General features: G+C 38.1%; 3 protein-coding genes and 1 pseudogene across 4 annotated transcripts; all 4 read right to left on the bottom strand.

Moving 5' to 3' along the window:
- Nucleotides 1-394: 394 nt before the first annotated feature.
- On the bottom strand, nucleotides 395-1,695 carry LOC126803707 (uncharacterized; annotated as a pseudogene).
- Nucleotides 1,696-2,630: 935 nt separating this feature from the next.
- On the bottom strand, nucleotides 2,631-11,257 carry LOC126802133 (SAC3 family protein A). Of its 2 annotated transcripts, none has more exons than XM_050529688.1 (14): nucleotides 10,968-11,257; nucleotides 10,802-10,877; nucleotides 9,617-10,471; nucleotides 8,532-8,987; nucleotides 7,788-7,889; nucleotides 7,135-7,232; nucleotides 6,357-6,546; nucleotides 5,561-6,064; nucleotides 5,316-5,456; nucleotides 4,847-4,906; nucleotides 4,446-4,576; nucleotides 3,659-3,792; nucleotides 3,335-3,570; nucleotides 2,631-3,115 (listed from the first exon to the last, which is right to left on the bottom strand). In XM_050529688.1, exons 2-14 carry the CDS (start codon nucleotides 10,862-10,864, stop codon nucleotides 3,017-3,019), a joined length of 3,069 nt encoding a protein of 1,022 aa, XP_050385645.1. In that variant the 5' UTR covers nucleotides 10,865-10,877; nucleotides 10,968-11,257; the 3' UTR covers nucleotides 2,631-3,016. The 2 variants fall into 2 exon arrangements, with proteins under 2 accessions (XP_050385645.1, XP_050385646.1); XM_050529689.1 differs by having other exon boundaries at nucleotides 2,633-3,115; nucleotides 6,357-6,543.
- A 2,946-nt stretch (nucleotides 11,258-14,203) lies between these two features.
- Nucleotides 14,204-19,939, bottom strand: LOC126802139 (uncharacterized). The gene is made up of 4 exons (XM_050529698.1): nucleotides 19,778-19,939; nucleotides 18,918-19,179; nucleotides 16,386-18,835; nucleotides 14,204-16,287 (listed from the first exon to the last, which is right to left on the bottom strand). Exons 2-4 carry the CDS (start codon nucleotides 18,939-18,941, stop codon nucleotides 14,994-14,996), a joined length of 3,768 nt encoding a protein of 1,255 aa, XP_050385655.1. The 5' UTR covers nucleotides 18,942-19,179; nucleotides 19,778-19,939; the 3' UTR covers nucleotides 14,204-14,993.
- Nucleotides 19,940-21,033: 1,094 nt separating this feature from the next.
- LOC126802044 (histone H4) lies at nucleotides 21,034-21,631 on the bottom strand. Its single transcript, XM_050529572.1, has one exon. It carries the CDS (start codon nucleotides 21,560-21,562, stop codon nucleotides 21,251-21,253), a length of 312 nt encoding a protein of 103 aa, XP_050385529.1. The 5' UTR covers nucleotides 21,563-21,631; the 3' UTR covers nucleotides 21,034-21,250.
- Between the last annotated feature and the right edge of the window lie 3,617 nt (nucleotides 21,632-25,248).

The following is a 25,248-nucleotide window of genomic DNA, read 5'->3' as shown; positions in this document are numbered from 1 at the left end:
GAGGGTTTCTGATTATGGAAACCCTAATCCCATAAATATCTATTTATACTAGTTTCTAAATCGGTAACTAACTTCCGACGTTAATAACTTTTATGTACGTCGTCCGATTAGAACGCGTCACATATCCACGAACTCGTATCGACGAGCTCTACAACTTTCGTGAAGAAAGTTTTCGCAACCGAGCGACGAAATAAAAATAGAAAAATACGTTCGGAAACGTAACGTTTTTCGAATTAAACGTTCTAATAACGTTTTCGTTTTCGACTTCCGACGTCACAACACGGAACGAACACAATTTAATATTTCCGAGAACTTAAACACTCAGAAGTAGTCTATTAACTTGTCCCGAAAAATCGGGGTATTACAAGAGATTTCCAAGTTTAGACATAATTTTTCAGATAAATTCAACTTGACATGTCTTGGAACCCTTTTCAAAGGATAAAAAAATTTCCTTTGCAGCGGCAGTACTGGAATAACTTGCAAAGGAAACAGTTACCATATTCAGAACTCCACCATAGTTTAGCAAATACTTTGCCACCTTAATCTCATCCGGTTCTTCGCTGAATCCCTTTAAGAAGATAGTCTTGAGCTGTGAAGTCAAAAAAGTAGGCACAAACCTGGTGGATAGAAGCCATTATCCCACGGCCAACCTGATGATGAACAGTATGCAAAGTCTAAGACAAGAGATTGTAGATTAGGCGATTTCTCAAGCATCTTATTTAACGAGGCCCAGCAGAATTTGTTACAGAGAACCAGCTTTAGCTTGATCAGATTACTGAAAGCAGGTTCCAAAAGAGGCTGAAAATTAGGAGTTGAGATGGTCATATATCTGACACTAGAAATGCTAATGCTATCTTCGAACAAATAAAGAAAACTGTCCATGGAACCATCTGTAAATTCTTCTGTCTGAAATTTGGCTTGAACTAAGGAGCTTGAGGTCTGCCAAATGTAGTTTGACACAACCTCTCCCGCAACACATAGGTTTTCAAGTTTACTGTCATCGATAAAGAAAGTGCAGGGTTCCCAAGCGTCAGAAGCACATCCATCACAATTCATCTGATCACATTCATCACAATCGTCATATTCTTCTGTAATGACGGTCGTTATTGTCCTCAATCCAGGTGCAGAAATATTGAAACTCAAAACATGTTTGTTATGATGTGCTTCTATTGTCAACTCTTCAAGTTTAGGGCAGCTATAGAATAGATTTTCCCTCGAGGCACGGCTGGAATCATAATCAGAGGAATAATATTGAAGGAACTTAAAGATTTGGGAAACAATAACCTGTCTCTGGAAGAGAATAGCTAAGTTGATATGTTTTCACCGTCAGAGCCACCGGTGATTGGCAGGTAAAAACACTTTTGAGGCATTTTGAAAGGACGTACACAGCCGGCGGGTTCACCTTGACAATAACAATACTCACGATCACAAACCACACGAAAAGTAACATCAAGCTCAACAACATTAGCCTCGACGGCAACCTGTATCCAACGATCAATACTTGAGAAATCCCCACATTCTTACCAACAAACACGAAACATTCTGATGTCTAACGAAGAGTCACGTAAGGCCAAATCCCGATCAACGAACCTGACGAATTTGTTAGGGTTTTCATCATACCATGACCATAAGGAACGAAAATCACCGGCGTTAAAATCAAGATTGAAAACACAACCAGTCCACAAGTTGCTCCATCTCTTAGCCAAAACGGTGGTCCGGACTCCGGACACAATCTAAGGTGACGAGGAAAGAGAGTATATGGCAGAGAATTTCATCTGGTAATGCACTGATCCTGTCATCTTTAGAATCTCCATTTGCACGTTTGAGACCTCCACAGCGCTTCATTCCGCTAAGACTTTGGTTTTTGCTGAATGCGAGTGTTTCGGTATAAATATGTTAGGGTTACGGTTTTCGGTGGTACCATATGCGAAGAGCCAAGCCACGATTGTGGTAGGATCAAGCCCATATAAATTATTGGCATTGGTTTTTTTTTTTTATCAAAAACGATTTTTATCCAACTATCGCTTGATAACCGACGTTTTAATCGTTGAAATGGTGGTTTCTGATCACAGGAGGTCATGTGATAAAGGGACTTGCAAGCCTTCAAGCAGTAGCACTTCCTTTTTTCGAATGTCAATGTGATTCTTGGTGTTACTTCAAGTTTCTACCTTCTGTACGTAATTTCCGATTGTAATAGAGGCTTCTCATTTCATAAGATACAACGTACGAGTTTTTGGACTTCAGTAAGTATATCTTCGCAGCTAATAATATTATTTTTCTCTGAGAGTGTTTGTTATTAGTCTAAGAAATCTTAATGCTTCACCCATGCTTCTTGTTATATGGGTGAGTTGTGACCGCTGCTGGGATTGATTCTTGATAATTAGACTCGGTGGAAAACAAAGAGAAGGTAAAGTGAAACAGTGAAACTGTAACTTGACAAATCAAGTAGCCAACTTAACAACTAACATGACCAAAATTCAATATATATATATATATATATATTACGCCAGCAGAACTTAAATTTATATGATTAAGATTCAAGAATTCTGAGATTGAGTGATCAATGTGTCCAGAATTTGAAGGTCGGAACAGCGCAAATGTCAAACTTTCAGGAGTAGTCTTTTGTATCACTCCCAGCATTCATTATATCGAAGAAGCTAACTTAGAGAGAATCGTGAAGATAGCTCAAAAATAGTCTAACATACAACACAACATAAATTAAATTTCTTCCTCTAGTATATTTACCATGTTCTAACCTCAATGTGAACGATTTTAGATACTAGAAACAAATCCCCAGGCATTCTAGGTAAAGCAAATCTTTCCAAAGGAATTTGGAATTTTTTTTTTCATTCCATTTTCCATATACCAGTTACAAATCAGTGATCTATTCTCTATTGTACAAGAGAACCCCGAATCCCGACCAGTATGGGAAGTGGCTGTGTTGTGCAAAAGTGTGATGGTAGCATCGTGTTCCTCCTCTGCTCCCAATTCAAAAATTAAACTGGATACGAACAGTCTATGAAGGTGTTCGTGTAAAAAAATCATTAACAGCGAGATTAGCATCTCCATGGGATACAGCATCAGTCTCTGGCATGTAAAGGCTAGAACTAGTAGACTGCACAATCAAATTACGCAAATGGTCAAAACACTATCTCTACAGAATAGCCACTACAGTCTTAGGATAAACCTCGTCTTAGTTTGAGGAGCCACAAGGTTGATATAATATAATGTCTTGTTTTTTTCATTTTCAAATCCAACTCCATAAAACACATTTTGGACTATGATTATTATCCAAAATATATATGTGAAAATATAAAAAGATTCTAAAACATACCTTCGCATCAAGCTGCATTTCCCCATTGTTATCTGCAATGAGGCATGCACCATGCAGTTTCAACCATTCAATACATTCCTCTAATCCTTCTGAATCCTTCTCCTCACTTTCCTCATTTGTAGGTGTAATGGTGGTAAAGCCCAGAATTTGAGCAACATATGTAACAGGTATCGTGGGCCGATATGATCGGCACATGCAGCTCACTGCCTTAAACCTCATCTTTTCAACATAAAGATCTGCAGAAATATGAAAATCCAATGAACACAGACCCCTTTAGTATCTTCATATTCAGACAGTAAATATTATTGTACAAGGGATGCTCACCCATAAGGCAGGTGCTTAAGTTAGGAGCTGTCTTGTAGAGCCTGAAGAACATGACATAATTTCCCGAGGTGACAGCAGCTCGAACTGCAAGAGCATGTTTGACAGCTTCGTGCCTTTTCGTTTCAACTGACAAGCTACAACAAATTGACATTTCACAGTCATACTTCAACGTAATGTTACAGAGGTCAGTTAACCCAAAGGACACAATGGGATAATGGTAAAAAAACCTAAATGACATTTCACTGAAATATTACATGGGGACATGAGTCAGTCAACTCAAAAGGAAATAATCACTCCAACTCAATGGGATAACGGTATTCTACATGCCGAAGAGACGACTATATATTTTATTTTCCCTTTTGCTTTATGTCCTTTAAAAAACTATGATAAGTATCATGGTTCACCCACAAAATACTTCCATATACATGGTTCAGAGTTCAGCAGGTATGCCAAACACCCACAAAAACTCAGTAAGAAAATCCCATTCATAGTGACACTGCTCCTGAATACAGTTTTTTTCATTCTTACAAAAAATTTACAGCAGTGTGACTTCATTAGAATCTCATCCAACAACATTCACTCTCAGAATTACTGGGATTGAAGTAGGTCCCCTCTGGGATTTGAAAATGAAATTTGAGTTAGAGCAAGATGGACTCATGAGTCATGACAATGAAATATACATACGCTTAATATAGTGTCCATGGTAGAAACCAATGTCTATCCGCATATATTTACACCAATTTATAACACATAGTATCTATAAGCAATCTTTCTTTTTGTAACTGACCTTGCCATTGATGATAACAGATCTCTGTTATTATTTGAGTGAAGTATAACACAAAGTAAGTTGTACGCAGAAAATTCCATATGACATCCCTCAATACCATCAGCATAGAGTGATTTCAACTGTGACTGGCACTGTACCACATGAAAGATAGTTAATTGACAACAAAAATCAAAGAAGATGAATAGCTTCCAGAATTAAAGATGATTCTGATATTTGATGTTCTATTTACAAAAAAAAAAAATTCAGATACAAAAATTAACTCAAGTTATTATACACATTCCAGTGATGCAAGTCCCTTACAATGTTGTTATGAAGTAGTTGTAAACTTTCGTCATATTAAAAGTCACTTCACACCAGAAACTGCTTAGAAAATGGTTTTCAACATGAGTAAGTGCACTAACCTGATTATATTCTGGCAGGTCTCCAACTTCCAATGCTAACCGAGCATGAGTTTCATACACCTGAACATGTAGAACATGTCAAATGATTGATACACACACATCTCAACATGATTTTAACAAGGATTGGGGGTTGGCCAGTTGGTTTTGGTCTTTTTGGCAGAAGATAATGCCTTAACAATAATAGAACCTAAAACGACCTTTGCAAATAAAACTAAAATGTGATCTGAAAGGAAGCAGAATTTCACATGCATTATGTTTGTTAAGCAAAATGATTATGGAACTAAAACGACGTTCACGCATAAATAAATACAACAACAAAAATTGAAGTTGACCGTGTTAAAGGAAAAATGAGCTTAGCTGACTGTTTGAGTAAGAAGCCAATGGTCATTTAGCAACTAGGGTAGTCAGGGGACACAGAAAGGCACTGCAACCTATGATCAAGGATAAGAAACAAAAGGTATAGATGTACCTTTACTGTTAGTTGATTTTGAATTCGTTGCACAGTTAAATCCTGGCGAATGGACTTCAGCTGATCACATTTAAATAGGTAATTCTTCTGGGAATTTTGTACCATAAGCAAAGCTTTTTCAAGAACATCCTCCGGCCTTACCTGTCAGGACAGAAGAAATATTATTCGCAGATAAGTCACATCCCCTAAAAACCCACAATTGCATTTGAATAACAAATAAAACGATATAATATATAGAGACTTACAGTGGAAGGATCAGGTGCAGAAGTGAGGCGCAAGTAACGTTTCTCAATTTCTTGGCAAGTCCCCTTGACAGTAAGAGAATCCCAGTCAATGTCTTCAACAGCCCTGCTAGCACCATCTTCAAAATTTTTGCTGAGCACCATGGCATTAGCTCTTCTAGTATACAGGTTTCCAGTGCCAGCATTTTTTGATTTGAAATGACTATTTTGTCCTCGATGACCTTGCACTTTTTCAAATCGCTTAGAGCGATGTTCACGTCTCTTTCTTTCCTCTGGTGAATCTGCAAGGGCCATTGCTCCAGCAGCTCCAGCATAGTAAGCTGCTAATCCTTGGTCTGTATCACTATCACTAGATGCATCACCGTTCTCAGCAGTACCTACCCCATCAGAAAGGCGCTGCCTCTTAAACGGCTTTTGGGTTATCTTACTTGCACTTTTTTGCTCCAGTGAAGAAAACCTCGCATTACTCATATTATCATTCTTACTTGCAGCATTCCACACAAATGGCTGCATAATGAACACATAGTTTTAACCCCAAGCTTTGAACGTTTGCAACATAACTCTATTCCGAGATAAATTAATTTTTCAGCCACTGTGCCACTCTTGAGCACATGTAATGTGTATAGTGAGATACACATCTATATATCTCCTCATCACCAGAAGACAGTAAGATCTTTGTTTATCACTGTCTTCTTGTATAATGTATATAGAGGTGAATAACAGTAAAGAAATATTGTTTTTTAAGTCAAATTCTCCCCTTCCAAAGAAAAACATTAAAAAATGAAACTCTAATAGGTACCTTTCTCTCCTTATTATTGACATGTCCCCAAGCAGCATAGTTCAGACCACCGCTATTTGAAGAGGCTGGCCTCTCGGCAGACTTCTCTGACTTCTCCTCTAGTAAAGGTTCCCATCTACTCTTGGACCGTCTACTTGGACTTCTATTGAGCTTTGCCAATGAGGAAACAAGATCTGAAGAATTTAACCTGCTATTCAACGAGAAACTTAAGATAATCTAAAATGCATAACATTAAACTTCAGACATCGCAACAACTGTATCTTGCAACCAGACCTTCTACCTAACAATGATGAGTACAATTAGATTAATTGAAAAACAGGGAGGGGGCACGGGAATAGAAAATAGGAGGAGGAAGGGGGCGGACACCAAACTGCAATTGGACCATTGTTAGGATGTGCACAGTCAGATGAATTAACCCACCAAACACAGAGTAAGGGAAAAAGGGACATGAATGGAAGTGTGTTACAGTGCTGAACACTGCTGTATCATATCATTTTATAAAACTCTAACTTGGAGGCAGCAAAGAAAGAAATCTACTAAGAAGTTCCCTAAACTAAGTTTGTGTTTCATTTGGTTGGACAACCACGCACTGAAAACAATAAAATCTTACACAATTTACACACAATATACAGGAGGAAAAAATGGACTTAAGTATAGAAGACCAACTTCTTAAAAAAAAAAACAGAGAATACAAGACCAGCAATCCCCAGAGAGAGAGAGAGAGAGAGAGAGATGAATCAGGAGAGATACAGAGACGGAGGAGGGAGAGAGGAAGTACTCTTTATTTGTAGCAGCTTCATTTGGCAGGGGAAAAAGAGGCTCAGTATCCCAGTCTCGTGTGTAAAGTGTGTTATCAGCTGTTGCCTTGGTGATGATCTGATAAAGAAGTTGATGACCGTTATACATCATAGATATCTGTATCAAAATATATATACCTACAGAGAAGCACGAATATGAACTTCTGTGTACATAGCACACATGAAACTAACACAGATCTAGGCAGCAAAATAAAAAAGAAAAGACAGTTTTAAAATGTACAAAGACCCAAACTCATATGCTTCCTTGAACCACTGATATCAGACTGCTGCATAACATTATAAAAAGTTGGTAGACAGAAATTCACATCAGACGGGAACCAATGTTCAAAGTTATAGTTTTAGTTAGTGATGTTAGTACTTTATTTCATAATCTTGCTGGGTTTATAAGTAATAGAAGTATAAGGATTCTTGAAAAAAAAAGTTTATCTTGCAGACAGGAGGTAATAAAACATAAAAAGTGCACATGGATGTATCTTATAGAGTTCCAACATTTTCATGAAGACATATTGTGCAATGGTTACTCTAAGGGCTGACACTACAAAGCCAAGAGTCCAAAAGGCAACTGCTAGAAAGCATAAACCTGACAATGCATGAACACTATCACTTAGCTTACCTCCTTCATGACAACCTGACAGGCAGCCATCTGGTTATCATCTTTACAGCGAGCCAAAGCCCTTTCAACATAACCACGCAGCGACTTAGGGAACATACCAGTCTGTAGATGACCAAAAGATAAGAATCATTATGGTATAGTATTAAGTCAACAAGTACCCAGTAGCTTCTACATAACATCACAGAAAAGGACAAACATGTGCAATGCACCTAAACAACACCAGGATTTGAAACTCCATAACCAGCCACAAGTTGTTATATTTCTGAATGATAAATGTTTACTAAAGTATCATTCAGTTACTGCAACTTCATGAGGAACATTTAATTACTATTAAAAACATTGTGCCCCCAACCCCTCAGAAACTATGTCATGTTATTTCTCAGTAGGCTTAATATACTGGGTTTACATGTTGTTCGTTCAGCTAGATTCAGCTGGTGAGGAGTATCTACTTTGCCCACATGACAAAACTAATTGCGTCTTTCAGGCTCATAGTTTTATTATTTCAAAAAAAAAATGTTGCACATGCTAGCATATGCAGAGGCTAGCAGCAAGGAACAGACAATCGTCTTATGCAACAACAACCATGCAGCTTAGTTACACAGTTCTTTTAAGAATCTAATTTATAGGAATTTTAAAAGGCACACAAACTATACAGCAAATCCCAATGAACTCCCATATGGAGTCTACAAGAAAGTCACTGGATCCTGATATTTAGAAAGGCTATAGAGAAAGCAGAAAATTTACCTTTAGTAGAGAATCAGAACTACCACTGGAAGGCACTTTGTCAACCGGTTTTGGCAGTGAAACACTGATGTAAGCAGGTTTTGCTGCAGGACTGGTTGTAATTATATCCTTGTCAGTTTTTCGTAAACCCACAGTCATACTTGAATTGATTCTAGGGTTCATTGGAATCTGCAGTTTGTTTACTCTTTGTGGGTCTATAGATGGAACAGCTTGTGAAGGTGTTTGGTAACTATGAGACCCATAAGGCAGCTGCTGAGAAGCAGGAGGGTACTGAATGCTTGATGCTTGAGAAGTTGCAGTCTTTTGTTGATCCTGAAAACTTTCATAAGAATTTTTTTTATCCAAAGGCTTTTGGAATTGAGCTTGCATAGGAGATATATGCTGAGTTTGAGATTGCAGAGTAGGAGCCACATGATTCCAGTAAGCATCATGAGCACCACCAACTACAGCACCAGACTGAGAAACCAGAAAATCAGTAAACAGTAATTTAACAGACCAAAATATAGTAACAACACTAAAAAGGCGTGACCAAAAGCATTATAGCAATCATAAATAAAGATCTTTCTAAAACAGTGATCATGAACCCTTTGGTATCCAAACAAAACTCAGATCAATAAAAATACAGCATTAAAGGCTTTTTTTTGGTAATGAATAAAAAAAGTGTATCTACAGGAGAAATTAATTACTCCAGAACAGAAAATGACAATTTCTATAGTGACAACACACAACCAAAATACGGTAAAATTGAGCAAAGAAGCCTAAAAGAGGAATAGGATCCATCTTTGCTAAAATGAATCAAAGACTACATATGCCTGTGATGGAATTATTACAATGCTTGTAAGGCAAACGATGCAAAAAAGTAATTTTTATGTAAAAGGAGAAACAAAATTATGCATGTGGTGATGCCAGAAGCCCCCAAGAGAAATTAAAATAGTTTAGATAATCACCATTGAATTCTGAGTTGAAAATAATCAAAATTATGCACTAATCCTTGCTAAACATGTTAGGCACATCCTTGTTATGCAGAAAAGCACATATAAGAACATGTAAAAGTTTCCTGAACCCTCATGAAAAGAAATGCAAACCTGCACCGATGGCAATTCAGATGAACCAGATTCTGGCCTCCATGAAGGAGCGTATGAAGGTGGTGGCTGGCTGACTGAGGTTTGATACCCAGTGGTAACACCTGGAACGGGGCATCCAACATTTTGTGTACTAGTAACAGACAAGTTCTCAGTCCCAGGAGCACAACTGACTTCTGTTTGATTGTAATAATCTGCCCATTGTTTATATTGCTGCTGATAATTTTGTGGGGTTGGGGTTGGAGTTGGAGTAGCCGAACTATATACACCAGGAGTTTCTGGAGTGTATGGTGCATACTGTTGAGGGGTATAGTTTGCATAACTTCCACCATTCCAAGCAGTGGTCTGATTAGTCTGATTAGTGTAACCGCTACTAGCATAGCCTCCAGCAGTCTGATAATCAGCAGGATTGTAGTAAGTGCTTGAATAACTTGCAGACCCAGCATAAGACCCTGTATTCTGAAATGAGGAAATAGGCTGATAAGGAGCACCTGTATTTTGATATGCTCCTACTGGTTGTGAGTATGACTGGTTGGGTTGCTGCTGATAGTTGTTATAGTAACCTTGGTATCCAGCACTTCCATAACCATATGGATCGGCGGGATTAGAATATGACGTGTAGCTACTGTAATCTTGTGGTGCATTCACTTGCGGAGCATTCACTGTTCCGGAACTGGACGAGCTACCCCCAGGCGGCTGCGTATGCTGACTGTATTGATAAGTTGTTTGAGAATGAACCCCATTATCTGTGGAGCTATTCTCCACCTGATGAGTTGGCCATGTTGGAGCTTGCGCCCCACTTGTTGATGGATAATACAAGGACGCCTGTCCTTGGTTTCCATTAGCTACATGGCGATTCTAAAACACACACACAAAAAATCGTGTTACTCAACATTGACACAGTACATTACTCAACTAAAACTGATATAACAATTTAAGAAAATGAACTCAAAATGATATCCCGTAGTTATGGATGTCTTGGGTTAAATTAAGCAGGGAAACAAATGCTACTATCACATTGAAACACAAGCTGTTTGTACTAAACTAAACCAGACCATGGAGAGGTTAGAAATTACGAAACAAAATCGCAACACAGAGCTCACAAGCTAAAACAAAGCAGCTCAAACTGTAAAAAGCTGAGTTCAAAAAAAAAAAGTTGATTGATAGAGAAAGAGTAGCTGAAATCACCTCAATCGAATTGGGGTCGACGGCAGCAATGGCCTGAGTATTGCCTCCTTGGTTCATCATCATCTTTATAACATTACTGCACACACATTAAAAAACGCAGTCACTATCAAATTTGGTTATGAAACCCTAAATTCAGAAAGCTGGAGATTAAAAATTCGAGCTTTACCTTAAAAATCAAAACTTCCTTGTTGACTTTTGCAGGACGAATTAACGAGATCGTGAGCAAATCGAAACCAGACTGAGATCAACAACAACAACACAACGAACAAGTAGAGAAACAAATGAATTCGGAGTCTTTACTAAAGAGACCTAATTATGATAGCAACAAAAACAATTTGAAAAATTTATGAAATTTAATAGAGAGGCGAATTGGGCGAGAGGACGGCGATAGAGATATGCGGATGAAATTTCTGGTTACAGATTGAGAGAAGAAGAAGAAGAGGAAGAAGAACTAGGTCGGGTCGTGTTTGCGGGGTTAAAAGAAGAAGGAAGAAGGAAGGAGACGACTGGGATGTTTGGCGGTAGACGCAGATTAACTATTTTCATCTATCAAATACCCAAACTCATACCGACCGTTTATTTGTTTTTCACCGTTTGTAAAATTTTGTAGCAAAGCATCTGACCGAAACAAATTAGAATGACCAAATTACCCTACCCTCACATCTTGTACCTTGAAGTACAACCGGTCTGGTGATAGACCCGGCATGTTAACGATATCAGAAATCTTTATAAACACTACATAAAAAACACCGACTAACAAGAAGTACTGGTTCAGCGACTTTATGTATGCATAAAGTAGTACTCCAACAACGACTTTATTTAATATGTGCGAATCTTGTGGTCATCTACTGGTTCTTTAGAATAACTCAGCTGTGGCAATTTTTAGTCATGGAGTTATGGAAGTGAAGGAACTTATGTATGCATAAACGAAGAGAACGTGGTTTTCTGCGTGGTGAAGGAAAATGAGAGGTAGAGAGATCTGTCTATTGGAATTTGGATTTGTTATCCAGTTGGGACTAGGAAAGTTATAATTGCGAGCATGGAATTGGGTGGTGCCCTAGTTATGTAGTATCTTCTATATTCAGAGGAACTGGCTGTTGCATCTTTGTGGGGCTTGTTTCCTCATTAATTATGTAGTAAACTAGTAATTTCAATGATTTGGATTGAAAAATTAAGCTCAGCACATTCAACGTTCACCACCACAAACATTTCCACTATGGTATGTGACAACTTAAGTGTAAGACAAGAACTTTTGATCATGCCCAGCATCGAATAGTTTTGACTCTTGAAAACCAAATCAGATAGAGTAATCTGTCTTGAAATTATTTAAAATAATGATGGTAAGAAATATGAATCTTCACATCTCTACTACTATAAAAATGAGCACCCAAAAATTTTACCAAATTATAAACTATTAAATTTACCCCCTCTATATTTTTATCTTCACACACAGACAAAATGATAATTATATAAAAATATAAATATTTTCCTAATATATTTTACTGAATCTATCATTCATAAGAAACAAAATTACATTAAAATATTATCTTCAATAATACACTTTAAACAAAATTATGTAAATTCGTACGATAAAAACACGTGTATCGCCCGAGTAAAAAACTAGTTACATATAAATGGAAAAATACAATAGAACCCAACATAAGTAGGTGAGAGTGTCTCGTGATCAAATGAGGATCGTCGACTTTGTTAGACAAGGTCTTAGAGACAGAGCAAACGCGACAAATTGTATCTAATGGCAGCCTGAGAAGGATATCCTCTATATTGCTGGGTAAATCAAGCAAGTTTGTTTCCTTATTGCATCCGAATGGGTTCCTCATCACCTCACTGCGCTTTTCGAATTTTCTTTACCGGAAATGGTCGAGGAGAGGATACGTTTTTTCTCTTTAGGGCACACGCCATGTTTAAATTCTTGTACGCTGATGAATTCACAAAATACAAGATTCAGTAGCGGCACTAACCTTTGATAACGCAGCTTCTATGTTTTCAGTCATGGAGCTAGAGAAGTGAAGGGATAAATATGCATAAAAGGAAGAGAAATGTAGTGTTCTATGTGGAGAAGGGAAATGATAGGAAGAGAAAGTCCATCTGGATTGGAGTTTTTATCCGGTTGGGACTAGAATAGTTTGGTATGATTGCGAGCATGGAACATTGATTTTCACTTTTTTCCTCCGAAGCCTAGGATTTGCAAGTCTTCTCAATTTAGGGGCACTTGGTAAATTGCATGGGGATTGAGGTAAAAAAAGAATGGGGTAAGATGAACATGAAAGCGCACCATTCATAAATGGTTTTACTAGTATTGACAATGATACAATATACTAGGGCGGTAAGGAGGCTCGAACCGCTCGTATTCGTCTCGTTTTTAGCTCGTTCGGCTCGAGATCGTAAAGCTAAATAAGCCGAATTTGAACTCAATATTTAGCCGACTTTTAAAATAAGCCGAGCTTAAACAATAAGAATTCGGCTCGTTCGACTCGTTTAGCTTGAGCTTGTTAAAAACTCGGCTTGTTTATTAATTAAGATTAACTTATTAACTTTTATAGTATATATAAAGTATAATTTTTATATAATAAATAATATTAAAAATTTAATATTAGTTTGAAAAAGCTGAAAAGTTTCTTTTTAGAATAATTAGTTAAAAATTTTAAGTTTTATAACGAGATTAATCTGTTATTTTTAGTTTAGTACAAATAAAAAGGATTTTATGTGATGTAATGACATTAGATTTTTTTTTTTTTAATTTTAAAATTTTAATTTCGTATAATTCAAACCAACTCGATTCGAGTTCGATCTCATTTAATAAAATCAGCCAGTCTGAGCCCAACTCGAGCTTTTTCAAGTCTAGCCGAGCTTGAACATGAAACACAAAAATCAAATTTTGGTCCAACTCGAGCTCGATCGAATGGAAACGAGTCAAATATGAACAACCTAGTATTTAGCTCGGCTCAGCTTATTTACACCCCTACAATATACTGAACATAGCTTTTATTATAGACATTTTGCCGAGTTCAAAGATTGGTGAATCACAATAGGGAGAGTAGAATAGACAAGATCTCGGTGTATTTTTCTTTCTGAACAAGAGGTGAACACGGTTTATTTAGATACCAAGGGTTATGCATCGCTTGATTCCCTTATTTCTCTCTTCAACCGAATGTAGTCATGTGTTTAGTGCAAATCACTAATTTCAGAATGGCGAATTCCCGGCTCAATAACTTCAATTTAGCCTCGTAATTGGAACACTTTCATAATTTTTCAGTTCTTTTCAATAACAATCAGTTCAATTCCACTGCAACGTGGAAAGTTATATGGATCTAAGATGGTTATTCTATGATGCTCATAATCGGCGGGTTTAACTTCTCTGATATAGGATGCAACTCATGCCCAGAAAACCGAAAACCCTGATGCACATGTTTCATTAGTTTCAACAAGTTCACAGTACAACACAAATGGTAAAACTTTCTTCATCAGTGCAACAAATTGTACCCATGTAGCTGATTCGAGTTGAACAATTGCAAGTATGCAACAAAAAACCAGCAATGCAGCGGGCATTAAGAAAAACTGGAGCCTCATTCAATGTCATTTAATCCATAAGAGAATAGAAGACAGAGATATAGTTATAAACTGCATCAAAAACTCCAATCTTCTTAGCCAGCTTCAAGCACTGCAGATGAGATGCCAGAGGTTCAGTGGCAATTTTCAGCACCATGGAATAAACTACGTCAACAGGCCGCTCATCTAGGCCACAGGGGCAAGTACACAGGAGCTTTATGGTCCAAATATTAGTAAGAAAGTAATGGCAGTTCCCACCAAGCATGAATTTCCAATGAAGCATTTAGATAACCGACTCCACGAGAATAACATTGGAGATTTGGGTACAGATGTGCAGCCAAGACCATATGACAGTAGACTTGCTCAACATACTTGGACACTGGTGAACTCCATGGGGGAATTGATCACCATAAAACCAAGTGCAGCATATTTACATGGTTCAAAATCAAGCAAGTTGTATTGCATTCGGTCCTTCAAATCACAGAATCGGAAAAACCCAGCTTGGAACTGGAAAAGGCCCTCACAGGCTCACCCCAGTATTAGGATGACTTGTTTTATTCTTTGAGCCACCGTCCCAGATTAGTCTGGAGACGACTGCTGAATCCAAGGTCATCAGAGAAGCAAATCAAAACTTTTTTCTCTTCGCCCGTGAGATATCATCAAAATCACCATCATTCCATGGCTGTCCATCATTCCTCAAATTTCCTTCCCGATCTTCATTGCTTCTCATTCTTCTAGGTGCAATTCCTGGCCTGTTCTTTACTCTCCTATCAAAATCTCTTTCCCTCAAATTCACTCTTTCCTGATACTCAGTCTCCCCATCAGGACAGAACCGGAAAGGCCTAGAGTCATCCTCTGTGTTAACATTAAACTCACCATCATCACTGTTATAAGGAGACCTAAATGTACGTACAGGTCCACGTCTCTCGCCAAACCTTCTCCTCTCGTCACCATTTCCATCACCACCTAGTTCATGCAACCGAGCAGAATGCATAGGCCCGCCACCCACAAAAAACTCATTATTGTCTGCCCTTTCTCGAGAATTCATGACATTGAATCTTCTGTGTCTAAGTATCTGAGAAGGACTCCTATGGATGCCAGACCGTTGAGGACCATGGTCTCTTCCATTATCCATATCCCTCAAATCACTTGGTGGGTTTCTTCTAAACACCATCTCTCCAGTAAAAGATGCCCCATCAGGGGATTTAAACCTATCCGCCCTGTAATTTGGTTGATGGTTCAATTCCCCTGGCCCACCAAATCCATTGGGAGATCTTCTTGTAGGAGATGACCATTGCCCAGGAGATCGAGTTCTGGTCCTTATTGGAGACTTTGAATGAACTCGAAACCCTCTTTGCTGACCAAAAGAAAAGTTTCTATTTCCTCGCCCTCGTCCAAATTGACCATCTCCCTCATATGAAGGTAGGGTGCGATTGAACATGGGATCTATAGAATCAATCGGAAAGCCTCTCATAAGTTTCTCGTTATGCCTCATCCCAATCAAGTCTGAAGTATCCTCACCAATGCATCTACCTGGACTAAAATTTCTTGGATTCCTGCGAGGCACATGAATCTGTCCCCCAACAGGAGACCGTCTCCTTAAGGGTATACGGTGGTTAATTGGTCCATCTGAAAATTTCCTCCCTCCACAGCCAACAAAAGCAGCATCTGAAGCCATACTGACATTATTATATTCAAGGTCAGTGTCAGAAACATTGTTTATGTATTTATATCTCGGAACACGGTACTTCGTATGATTATAATGATTCTCTGCTGCAATGTAACGTTCAGAATTGTAATCAACACGGTCATTTATCCTCCCTCTACCACGTCTAAAATTCACCCTAGAATTCCTCCATGACTGATCTTGGTATCTCTCCCTTGAATATCTGTACATATCGTCAACATATGTTTCACCTCTGAAAAAGGAAATAATGGCTAAATTAGATTAAAATTAAAGTATTAACCCCAAATGAAAAATACGATGGGATGTGGGAGTAAAGAGAATAATTATCACCTCCCTCGAGGATGTAGTTTTTCGTCGTCTGCTGTAACATCATGTAAAATTTCAGTTCCAGCTCCGCTTGGAATTGATATTGATCTACTAGGAGAACCATTTAAAGAGCGAGGCAAAGTTATAATCCGGCTCCGTTGTCCCCCATTATTGGTATCTTTAGTTGCATTGTCACCACTACCAGAAGTTTTGGACAAAGTTGAATCACTGGTCAGAACCGGTTCAGTTTTATTAACATGCCGCTCAGTATCCTGAGCAGTAGCTACAGCAGTTCCCTGGCTTCCTAAAGTAACTTGCTCTGAGGATAACTCTGCATCTTGACACTTCTGGGAATGTCTCATCCTAGATTGATCATTGAGGGGTTCTGTTGTCACACTGCTGATGGACCCTTTCAAGCCCTCAGAGCTCGTTAGCTTTTCAACAGAGGATGGTTCTTGGATGCACACATCATTATCACAGCCCTTGTCCAATTTAGCATTACGATCAATATGAGAAGAAACTTCATGATCATTGTTGCTTGTTCCAGCAAGATTGTCTGTTTTGTTGTCTTTTGCCTCAACATGGAATGAAGTATGATGAACAATATTTAAAGGTCCCACACACTCTGTCCTTTCATTATGAAAATCATGACGATTGGCATCTTCCACTCCTCTTGCCTCACACATGAGATCATCCTGGACTGCTGCATTTCCAAGTGCATCCCTGACTTTGCCGTCTTCATAGTCAACATTTTTACCTTCTTGTTTAGTCACAATTTCTGCATCTATAGCATGATTACCATCTGATTCATAATCAGTACCAAAAGACTCTTCCAGCATATCTGTCGAGATATTTATCTTCTCCTCATCACTGGTTCCACCGCTTCCACGTGAATCAAGCGGTTGATCATTCAGCGTTTTCAATTCACAACTCTTGTTCACAGGTTGATCAACACTGTCATCTGTGGTTTGCACGTGGTTTACCTTACTATCATGTCCCAGGGATGTGGCAGTTTTCTCATTGCTTTGACAAGCTTCATGAGGCAGCTTTTGGTTAGACACTACTGAATGGTTTACCACAACCTGAGTCCCAGTCAACTTTGTCAAATAAGAAGGCTTACCAGCTGGCAGAGATATCTCTGTAGCAACAGGCAACTTCATGTTCGAAGAAAGATCATTCAGACCATTTATCACATGTTTATCCAGTGGGACTGATTTCCCTTTGTTCGACTTGCTCATTTCTTGACTAAGCTCAATCACAGGTTCAGATTTTATGGATCTAGGATCAACAAACTTTTGAGTGCTCACATTTGAAGACTTACCAGCTACAGCATCGAAGGGCCCCATACTACTGGGTTCCTGTTTGACTCTCCCATCAAATGGTTCTGGTTTCACAGTTCTATAACTACCCAAGTTCAGATTGCTAGTTGGCCCTGCCACCCTAGGAAAATTTGCAGCAGAAACTCTCTCATCCAAACCAAAGCCAATGGAAGAACTAGTTATGTGACACATGTTTGTTGGTGAGCATGAACTAAGGCGTAAAAGAAGAGAGCCACTGGACTCACATTGCTGGCTTCCTAGTTTGGACAACATGGTCAAATTAGTTCTTTTGTGATTCTCAGCATTACTCTGTTTCTCTGAGCTCAAACCACCTTCAATCATGCTAGCAGCATGTGCCACACCAATTGCATCAACAGATACTACAGCATCATTAACAGAATTTTCCCATGCATCCATTGGTGTGTTCAAATCCCAATTTGCCCTACATGCTTGCATCTGGGCACCATGGATTTTCAAATCTTTGTCTTTACTTTTGCATTGGCTACTAATTTTCTCTTCACTTAAAGACAAACTCAGGGAAAGTGGTTCGGCATCATCCCCACACAGGTTACTCACACCACTATCCCTCTTTTGGCCTGTTAGTGCTGGAAAAAGACGTTCTTTCAAGGATAATGATAATTCAGTACTCTCAGCAATAGCATGCATCTCTTCTTTACATTTCACTACTGCTAACTGTTTCCCATGCATAATATCCTTACTTAAACTATACACAGGAGCTTCAGTTGGTCTCAAAGTCAACTCATTTCTCCCTAAAGTCATCTGTGGTAGAGGATTATCAGCCATCACAAACTTCCCTTTCCGCTGCAAGTCCTCTGAAGAACTCGAGTGAACATTAAGGCTAGGCTGTTCAACTTTAACTCTAACAATATTATCATTTCCTTGGACCATATTAACATTCTTAACATCAGAGCTTCCTCCTCGATCATCAGACTCAGGAATTTTTGTTGCATTTGAAATAGTCGACCCCTCAGACTGGCTCAATTGGCCCTTCTGTACCGAATCCATTTTTGAAGGGGGGAAAGATGGTTCTTCAGGTGGGGGTGAAGGAGGTCTCATCATTGGAAACCTCCTTTTCTTGATTGGAACACCTGCAATATAATCACTAGATTTCCAGCTAACGGGTTTAACCCCAGTCTGCCAATACAAGATTTAATCAATTAATATTCAGAATAGACAAAAACAATCTAGAGTCAGTAATTTAGAAAGAAATTAACACCTCTTCATTTCCAGACACCGGCATGACTCCCAAGCTTCGCAACCTCTAATTACTGTCCTCTTTCTATGTATAACGGCAAAAATTGCAACTACCAAGATCTTGCTATGTTCTTGAAGAACCTTTAACCACTTGCCATACAGCAAACTACGATATGTGCAGCTATAAGTCCTATATTCTACTACCAAATTCAGTAAAACCTTTTGAAGATCATACAGTTTCTATCCGTACAGTCTAGCTATCACACTCAACCAGTACTCATAACCTGCAAAAAAAAAACATTGAAGCTAATCAAACCAATTCCATCCAAAAAGACTTGCAAGCCAATAAACAAATCAGGGATTGATCATACAACGACTTCAAAGTCACAAACAACGGAAGGTAAACTGAAAACCAAGTAAATCTGAACCACATAAAAAAAATCAAGTCCAAATGTCCAAGCGGTCAATCAAAAAATCGATTCACTTGTAGTCTTTCATTTCCAAATGACCAATCTGAAATTAATTCACTTTCACCAAATTTTTCCAACTTTTCCGACCAAAAAATAAAATCAATATTCGAACTTTGAAGTAAATTTTCAAGCATAAGCTAAACCAATTCCAGAAGCCTCAGCAAAAACACACACAAAATTCTTAATTTAAAGCTGTTTTCTTCAATAAATGCTAATTCCGGCCAGTTCAAATTAAGATCCACAAAAACTTTCAGCTGAAAATAAACAAAACCAAGTCCACCGCCAAATCCAGACTCCGATCGCCGCAAAAGCTAATCAGATCTGCATAATTGGCCGCAAAACCAAAACTACAACCCGTAAAAACAGCAAAAAAAAAAAAAGGAAAGAGAGTATAGAAGCTTCTAGGTAATACCTCAAAAGCTAACAAACGACGCGGTGTTGACGAACACAGAGATGTCTGTTCTGGTAGAGCTTTGGGAAAGTTGTAAGAATAATAATGGAGGCAGTTATGAAAGAGGAAAGAAGGAGAAGGAGAAGGAGGATGAGAATCTAATCTGGTTTTATTCTCACAACTCTGATTTAGGGTTTGGGCAAATTTGAGAGGGGGAGCAGGACTAATATGTGTTGCTTTTGTATTTTTTATTTCCATAATTGTGGTTTTTTATTTTTATTATGACGATGATGATGGCGATGATGATGGGCGATGGACCCAGACTTGGTTTTGGATTTTGTCCGGACGACCGAACCTTTCACTTGTGAACTAATCTCGCGAAAGACGTTATGTTCTGTTCTCTCTCGTATCCCTCGAATCTTCTTGATCTTTTTGCTTTGCATTTCGGCATTTCCTCCGAAGAAAGTTAGTTAGGAATTCACTTCATCTTTCTCTCTTTTTTTTTACCCAAAGCTAAAATGGTCAAGTTTTCATATGGGCGAACTCTAAGTAAACTCATTGATCAAAAAAAAAAACTCTAAATAAACTCTTACCATTCCTAGCACTATGGGCATGTAAATTAATATCAGATTATACTAACGTAGAATTTCAAAGCCGTACTTAGAATTATTTTAACATATCCCGAAAATGTATTCATAATATTCACATAGAATTCGTCACAGATGTCGGATAGTTAGTACTAGAAAATTGAGGAAGTTATATAAAAGTCCGAAAATGAGACCAGCTCTGTTGGTTTGAAACTTTGAATATATGAAGGAAAATGACATAGAATCAAATCAACCTAAACCGAGTCATGGTTTGTAGGCCTGTAGCTGATTAATATGCTAATTAATGCCTTATTAGTCCAATTAAAGGTATCTTTTTTCATGTCCATATATAACAGAGTTGAACCATTCTCAAAGAAAAGAACAAAGATGGAAGCTCCCTAATAAATAAAAATCTCCACCTTTGCACCACTTGCAACAACAAGACAAGAACCCATCATGGTCATTGCTTTAATAATTCATGGGGCACATCACATGCTATTTTCAAACCAGCTAGTAAACAATCACTATCTGCTGCCACTTGCAACAAGTTGCCACAATACCAAGCAAACTCACATTAATTAAAGATCAAAAGCTTTAAACTAGTTAATTAAAAAAGCAATTGAGCTAAACAAAGAGGAACCTCCTTCATGCCCAAAATGCATAATAGCCCAAACCACCATATTGAGAAACAAACAAAATTGCCAAACTCAGAAAAACAATTTTCAGATCAAACACAGCCACCATTCCATTAGATTTTCCAATTCCAGACCCAGAAACACATAACCCAGTTCATCAACTACTTACAATACCAAGAACCCTAGCAGTTCATCAACACCTAAAACAACCAACACCCCACAACACTACATTTCTTGACAGCAAGACTTGTAAGAACCCCACAAACCCCCCACTAGCCACCAAACCCATAGAGAGTCCTGCCCTGCCTCTTGAGCGCGTAGACCACATCCATGGCCGTCACAGTCTTCCGGCGAGCGTGCTCGGTGTAAGTCACGGCGTCTCTGATCACATTCTCGAGAAATATCTTGAGCACGCCTCGAGTCTCCTCGTAGATCAAACCACTGATACGCTTCACACCTCCTCTGCGAGCCAAACGGCGAATGGCCGGCTTGGTGATCCCCTGGATGTTGTCGCGGAGGACCTTACGGTGCCGTTTGGCTCCTCCCTTTCCCAGTCCCTTGCCTCCCTTGCCGCGCCCAGACATTGTTACCAATTCAAGGTACGATTCCTGATTCGGAAGACAAATAAATCAAGTCAATGAGCAAAGATTGCAGATTCAGACGAAAATATTTGAATAGGGAACAAATCTCAATGAATGTTTGGATTCCTGTTCGCAATTGTTAACCCTAAAATTGTGAGATCCCTAAATATTGAAACCCTAATATACAAACGCCGAAGAAAAATTGATGGTGAAAACCTAGATTGGAGACTCAATGACCAAATCAAAGCTGATATTGAACATTACTCTGTCAAAAGTGAAGGAAAAGGAATTGCAGTATCTTGGTTAAGAAAATAACGAACCTGAATATAGGAGAAAGATTTTGAAGCGAGTTTCGGTTGCGATGAAGGAAGGGTCTGCGACTGGGTGTTTATATAAGGGAACAGGAATGAAGGCTACTCAGGGTGAGTGGGGAAGATCTACGGTGTGGCTTTGTTGGAGATTTGTGTAACGGACGGGTTAGATTGTATGTTTGGGCTTCACTCGGATCGATGACGTGGCAAGGAGATTGGGCGGGGTTTAGAGTTTGGCGCTTAAAGTGAAACTCGAAACAGTTTCGGGTCCCCGCCCTTTTTTTTAATTTTCTTTTCAGACGGGCCCCGCCGTTCCGTTTTTTTTTCAATTTAAGCACTATTTGTATTTTTTTGTTTTTTTAAGAGGTCTCGTAATTTTATTTTTAGTGTCGGTTTTCTTAGGGTTTAGTGGTGGAGTTTTGTGACAGCACAAGCTAATCTGCGGAAATATATGGTCTTGAGAGGTATTCTTCACAAGTGGATGATTGAAAGCTATATGATACTTTTCATCTAAAAATTTCCTAACACTACAAAATACTACTACATATGTATAAATCATAATCGAGCAATTAGAAAATTTGTACTATTCGTTCTTATTATCAACTTTGATCAGCAAAGTTACAATGAATAGTATCAGAATCTTGTCATTTGATACTACTACTAACATGAACTTTTGGATACACCACGGGGACATATATGATAAGAGCCCAATTGAACAGTAACATATGGAACTTTAAAGATAAGTCTAAACTAATATTAGTTTGATGAAAAAAGATCGACGATCGACAAGGTTCTAAAACTCGCTACTCAGTAATCGGTCGGCCGGCCGGTGAGTAACGAGTAGAGGAGTACTCGGATTCTAATTTCTGAATTTTTTATTATTTTTAAAACATATAATCTAATATATAATGTCTAAAATAATAAAAATAGTCCATAAAATATTACAATATTTAAGAGATAATAATATCTAAAAAATAAAAACAATCATTAGTCTATTACAATAACATAAGTAATAAAAGCAAATCAAATTCAATTTTTGCAAACAATCCCAAGCATATGTAACTATGACTCAAATTCTTCTTCTCCATATCTATCTTGTACTCCCTCCAAATCCGACTCAAAATCAAAACTCAAGTCATCTATTTCATGTTCATCATCGGATATAAAATCATCCTCATTGAGTAAATGAATCAAGGTTGAAGGCAAATGACGTCGTTTGTTTTTTTTCCTGACCGAGTTGACCGATTTGGACCCGAGTTGGCCGAGTTAGACCGAGTACTCGGCCGATTTTCTTCCCGCCGAGTAGAGGCACTAAGTAGGTCAAAATCACCTCAGTAACCAGCCGAGTACCGAGTACTCAGCCGAGTTAACCGAGTTTTAAATCATTGACGATCGATGATGATGAAGCATTATGATGGAGAACAACTAAGAAAAGGAGCGAGATACAATGATTGTGTTTGGTGCAACTGTGACTTATAAGAAAAGCTGACTTATATATATTTTTGAGAATAAGTTACTGATAAGTTAAGTCATTGACTGTTTGATAAACTAGTTATTTATAAGTGACTTTTAGTTGTATAAGTTGTGCAGAGTGTTTGGTAAACTTAAGATCGTTTGGTAAACTTAAGCTGACTTTATACTTTGTGTTTGTATCATGACAATTTTGGATAGCAAATTAATTTAAACCTTTTTTCCTCTTTTCTAATAATATATTTAGATGAATACAAAAAACCGGCCATTTTAACATAATCTTAATAGTCCATAGATTTAGCATTATTCAAACTATAGATAATACACAAAAACCTTATTAGGAAGATCACAATCTGCACAATATAGTCAAAAAGAAATTCCCTAGGCTATTTTCTCTGTCACTGCCCAAGTGATTTGAAAGAAACAAAGCATTTGAGGAACCACAATTCCTAATGATTAATCTGTAACATGTGTGGCAAACTACATTAGGTAAAGCCCTTGAACTTGGCTTTCCAGAGGCAAAGATCTCAGCCTGCGAGCTGGTTTAGCCTTCTTCATATTTGTCATCTTCATGATCAAAGAAACCTAATACTACCCTCTAGTTAGGTATGCCTTTGACGCATTTTAAATTGTTGCTTGCCACCAAAGTTTTTATCAGTAAAATTTCTAAGCTATAGCCATTGGCACTAGCTTCAAAAAATCAGTGATGCAGGTCTGCAATCATCCTCGATGAGCTTAGCTATTCTTACTAACCCTTTCAAGAATCAAGATATCATTGAACCTTGAACTGTAAAGCAACATAAGGTCATGGTTCCCAATTCCTTATATTAAGGAGATAACATTAGAATGCATTTGTATGCATTTCATGATCAATCTGCAATTCTCAAACAACTGGAACTAATATGCAATTCTCAAATAATTGGAACTCAAAATACGACCAAAGCAATATGAAACATTATCTTGATATAACAGTAAAATCCCATAATTTCCAATTCTTGCTAACATTGACGAAAACTATAAGCGAAGCATATCATCACGTAAAACCCATTGTGAGGAATATCTCTAATACCTTTTCTCGTCGCCGATGCCAGCGTGAGTCGCCGAAAAGTTCCAAAGAACCTGACAGATTACCTTGAGCTTCAATTGATCGATTATCTCTCACGAAACTTCTCCTCAAAAACTAAGGCCACATAGGTGTCAAGGATGACGAGATGAAGTTATCCATACTCATGAGAAGCCCTGACTTGGCCGAAATCAGAAAACCCCATTAAAATTGTCACCACATTTTTTCCTTTGATTCTCTTTCTCCAGGTCTCGTCTTTGAAAACTAAAGCTTTAGGGATGACAACGACGTCAAGAGGAATAATTATAGGTTGGTCTGATGCCATAAGAAGGACGAAAGATGGAGGAGAGATGTAGCTCCGACGCACATAGTAGCTAGAGACCAAGGTTGGTTTGTGTTTAATATTTCAATAAACGATGCTGTAATTTGCTGATGTTTTCAGGCGTACCAACGTCAATACCAAAATATCATTAATTCGCGAAAAGAGCTCCTCATTTTTTTACTTAACTTATAATGGAAAGGAGAGTTAGGGTCAGTGTTCTAAATATCGGGATATATCGGCGATATATCGTTGATATTTATAAATCGATAGGATAAATGTCATATCGCCTCAATATATCAATCAACTCAAAGTATCGGGTCAACATGCGATATATCGGGTCAAACTTAGTTATATCCTGTGATAACTCCATAGAGAAGTGAGATCTGTTAGAGGGAAAGAGAAAGGAATTCCAGTCACTTCGTGCATTTGCTCGTGTCCTATGTTGTACTTCTTGTGAAGGTTTGTTTCATGCTACCTTATTCTTATTTTTTGTTTGATAATCTTCTAAACTTCAATTGTGTTT

This window comes from Argentina anserina, chromosome 7, assembly GCF_933775445.1.
Source record: "Argentina anserina chromosome 7, drPotAnse1.1, whole genome shotgun sequence".
Taxonomy (NCBI): domain Eukaryota; kingdom Viridiplantae; phylum Streptophyta; class Magnoliopsida; order Rosales; family Rosaceae; genus Argentina; species Argentina anserina.
This window is presented reverse-complemented; position numbering and strand designations above follow the sequence as displayed.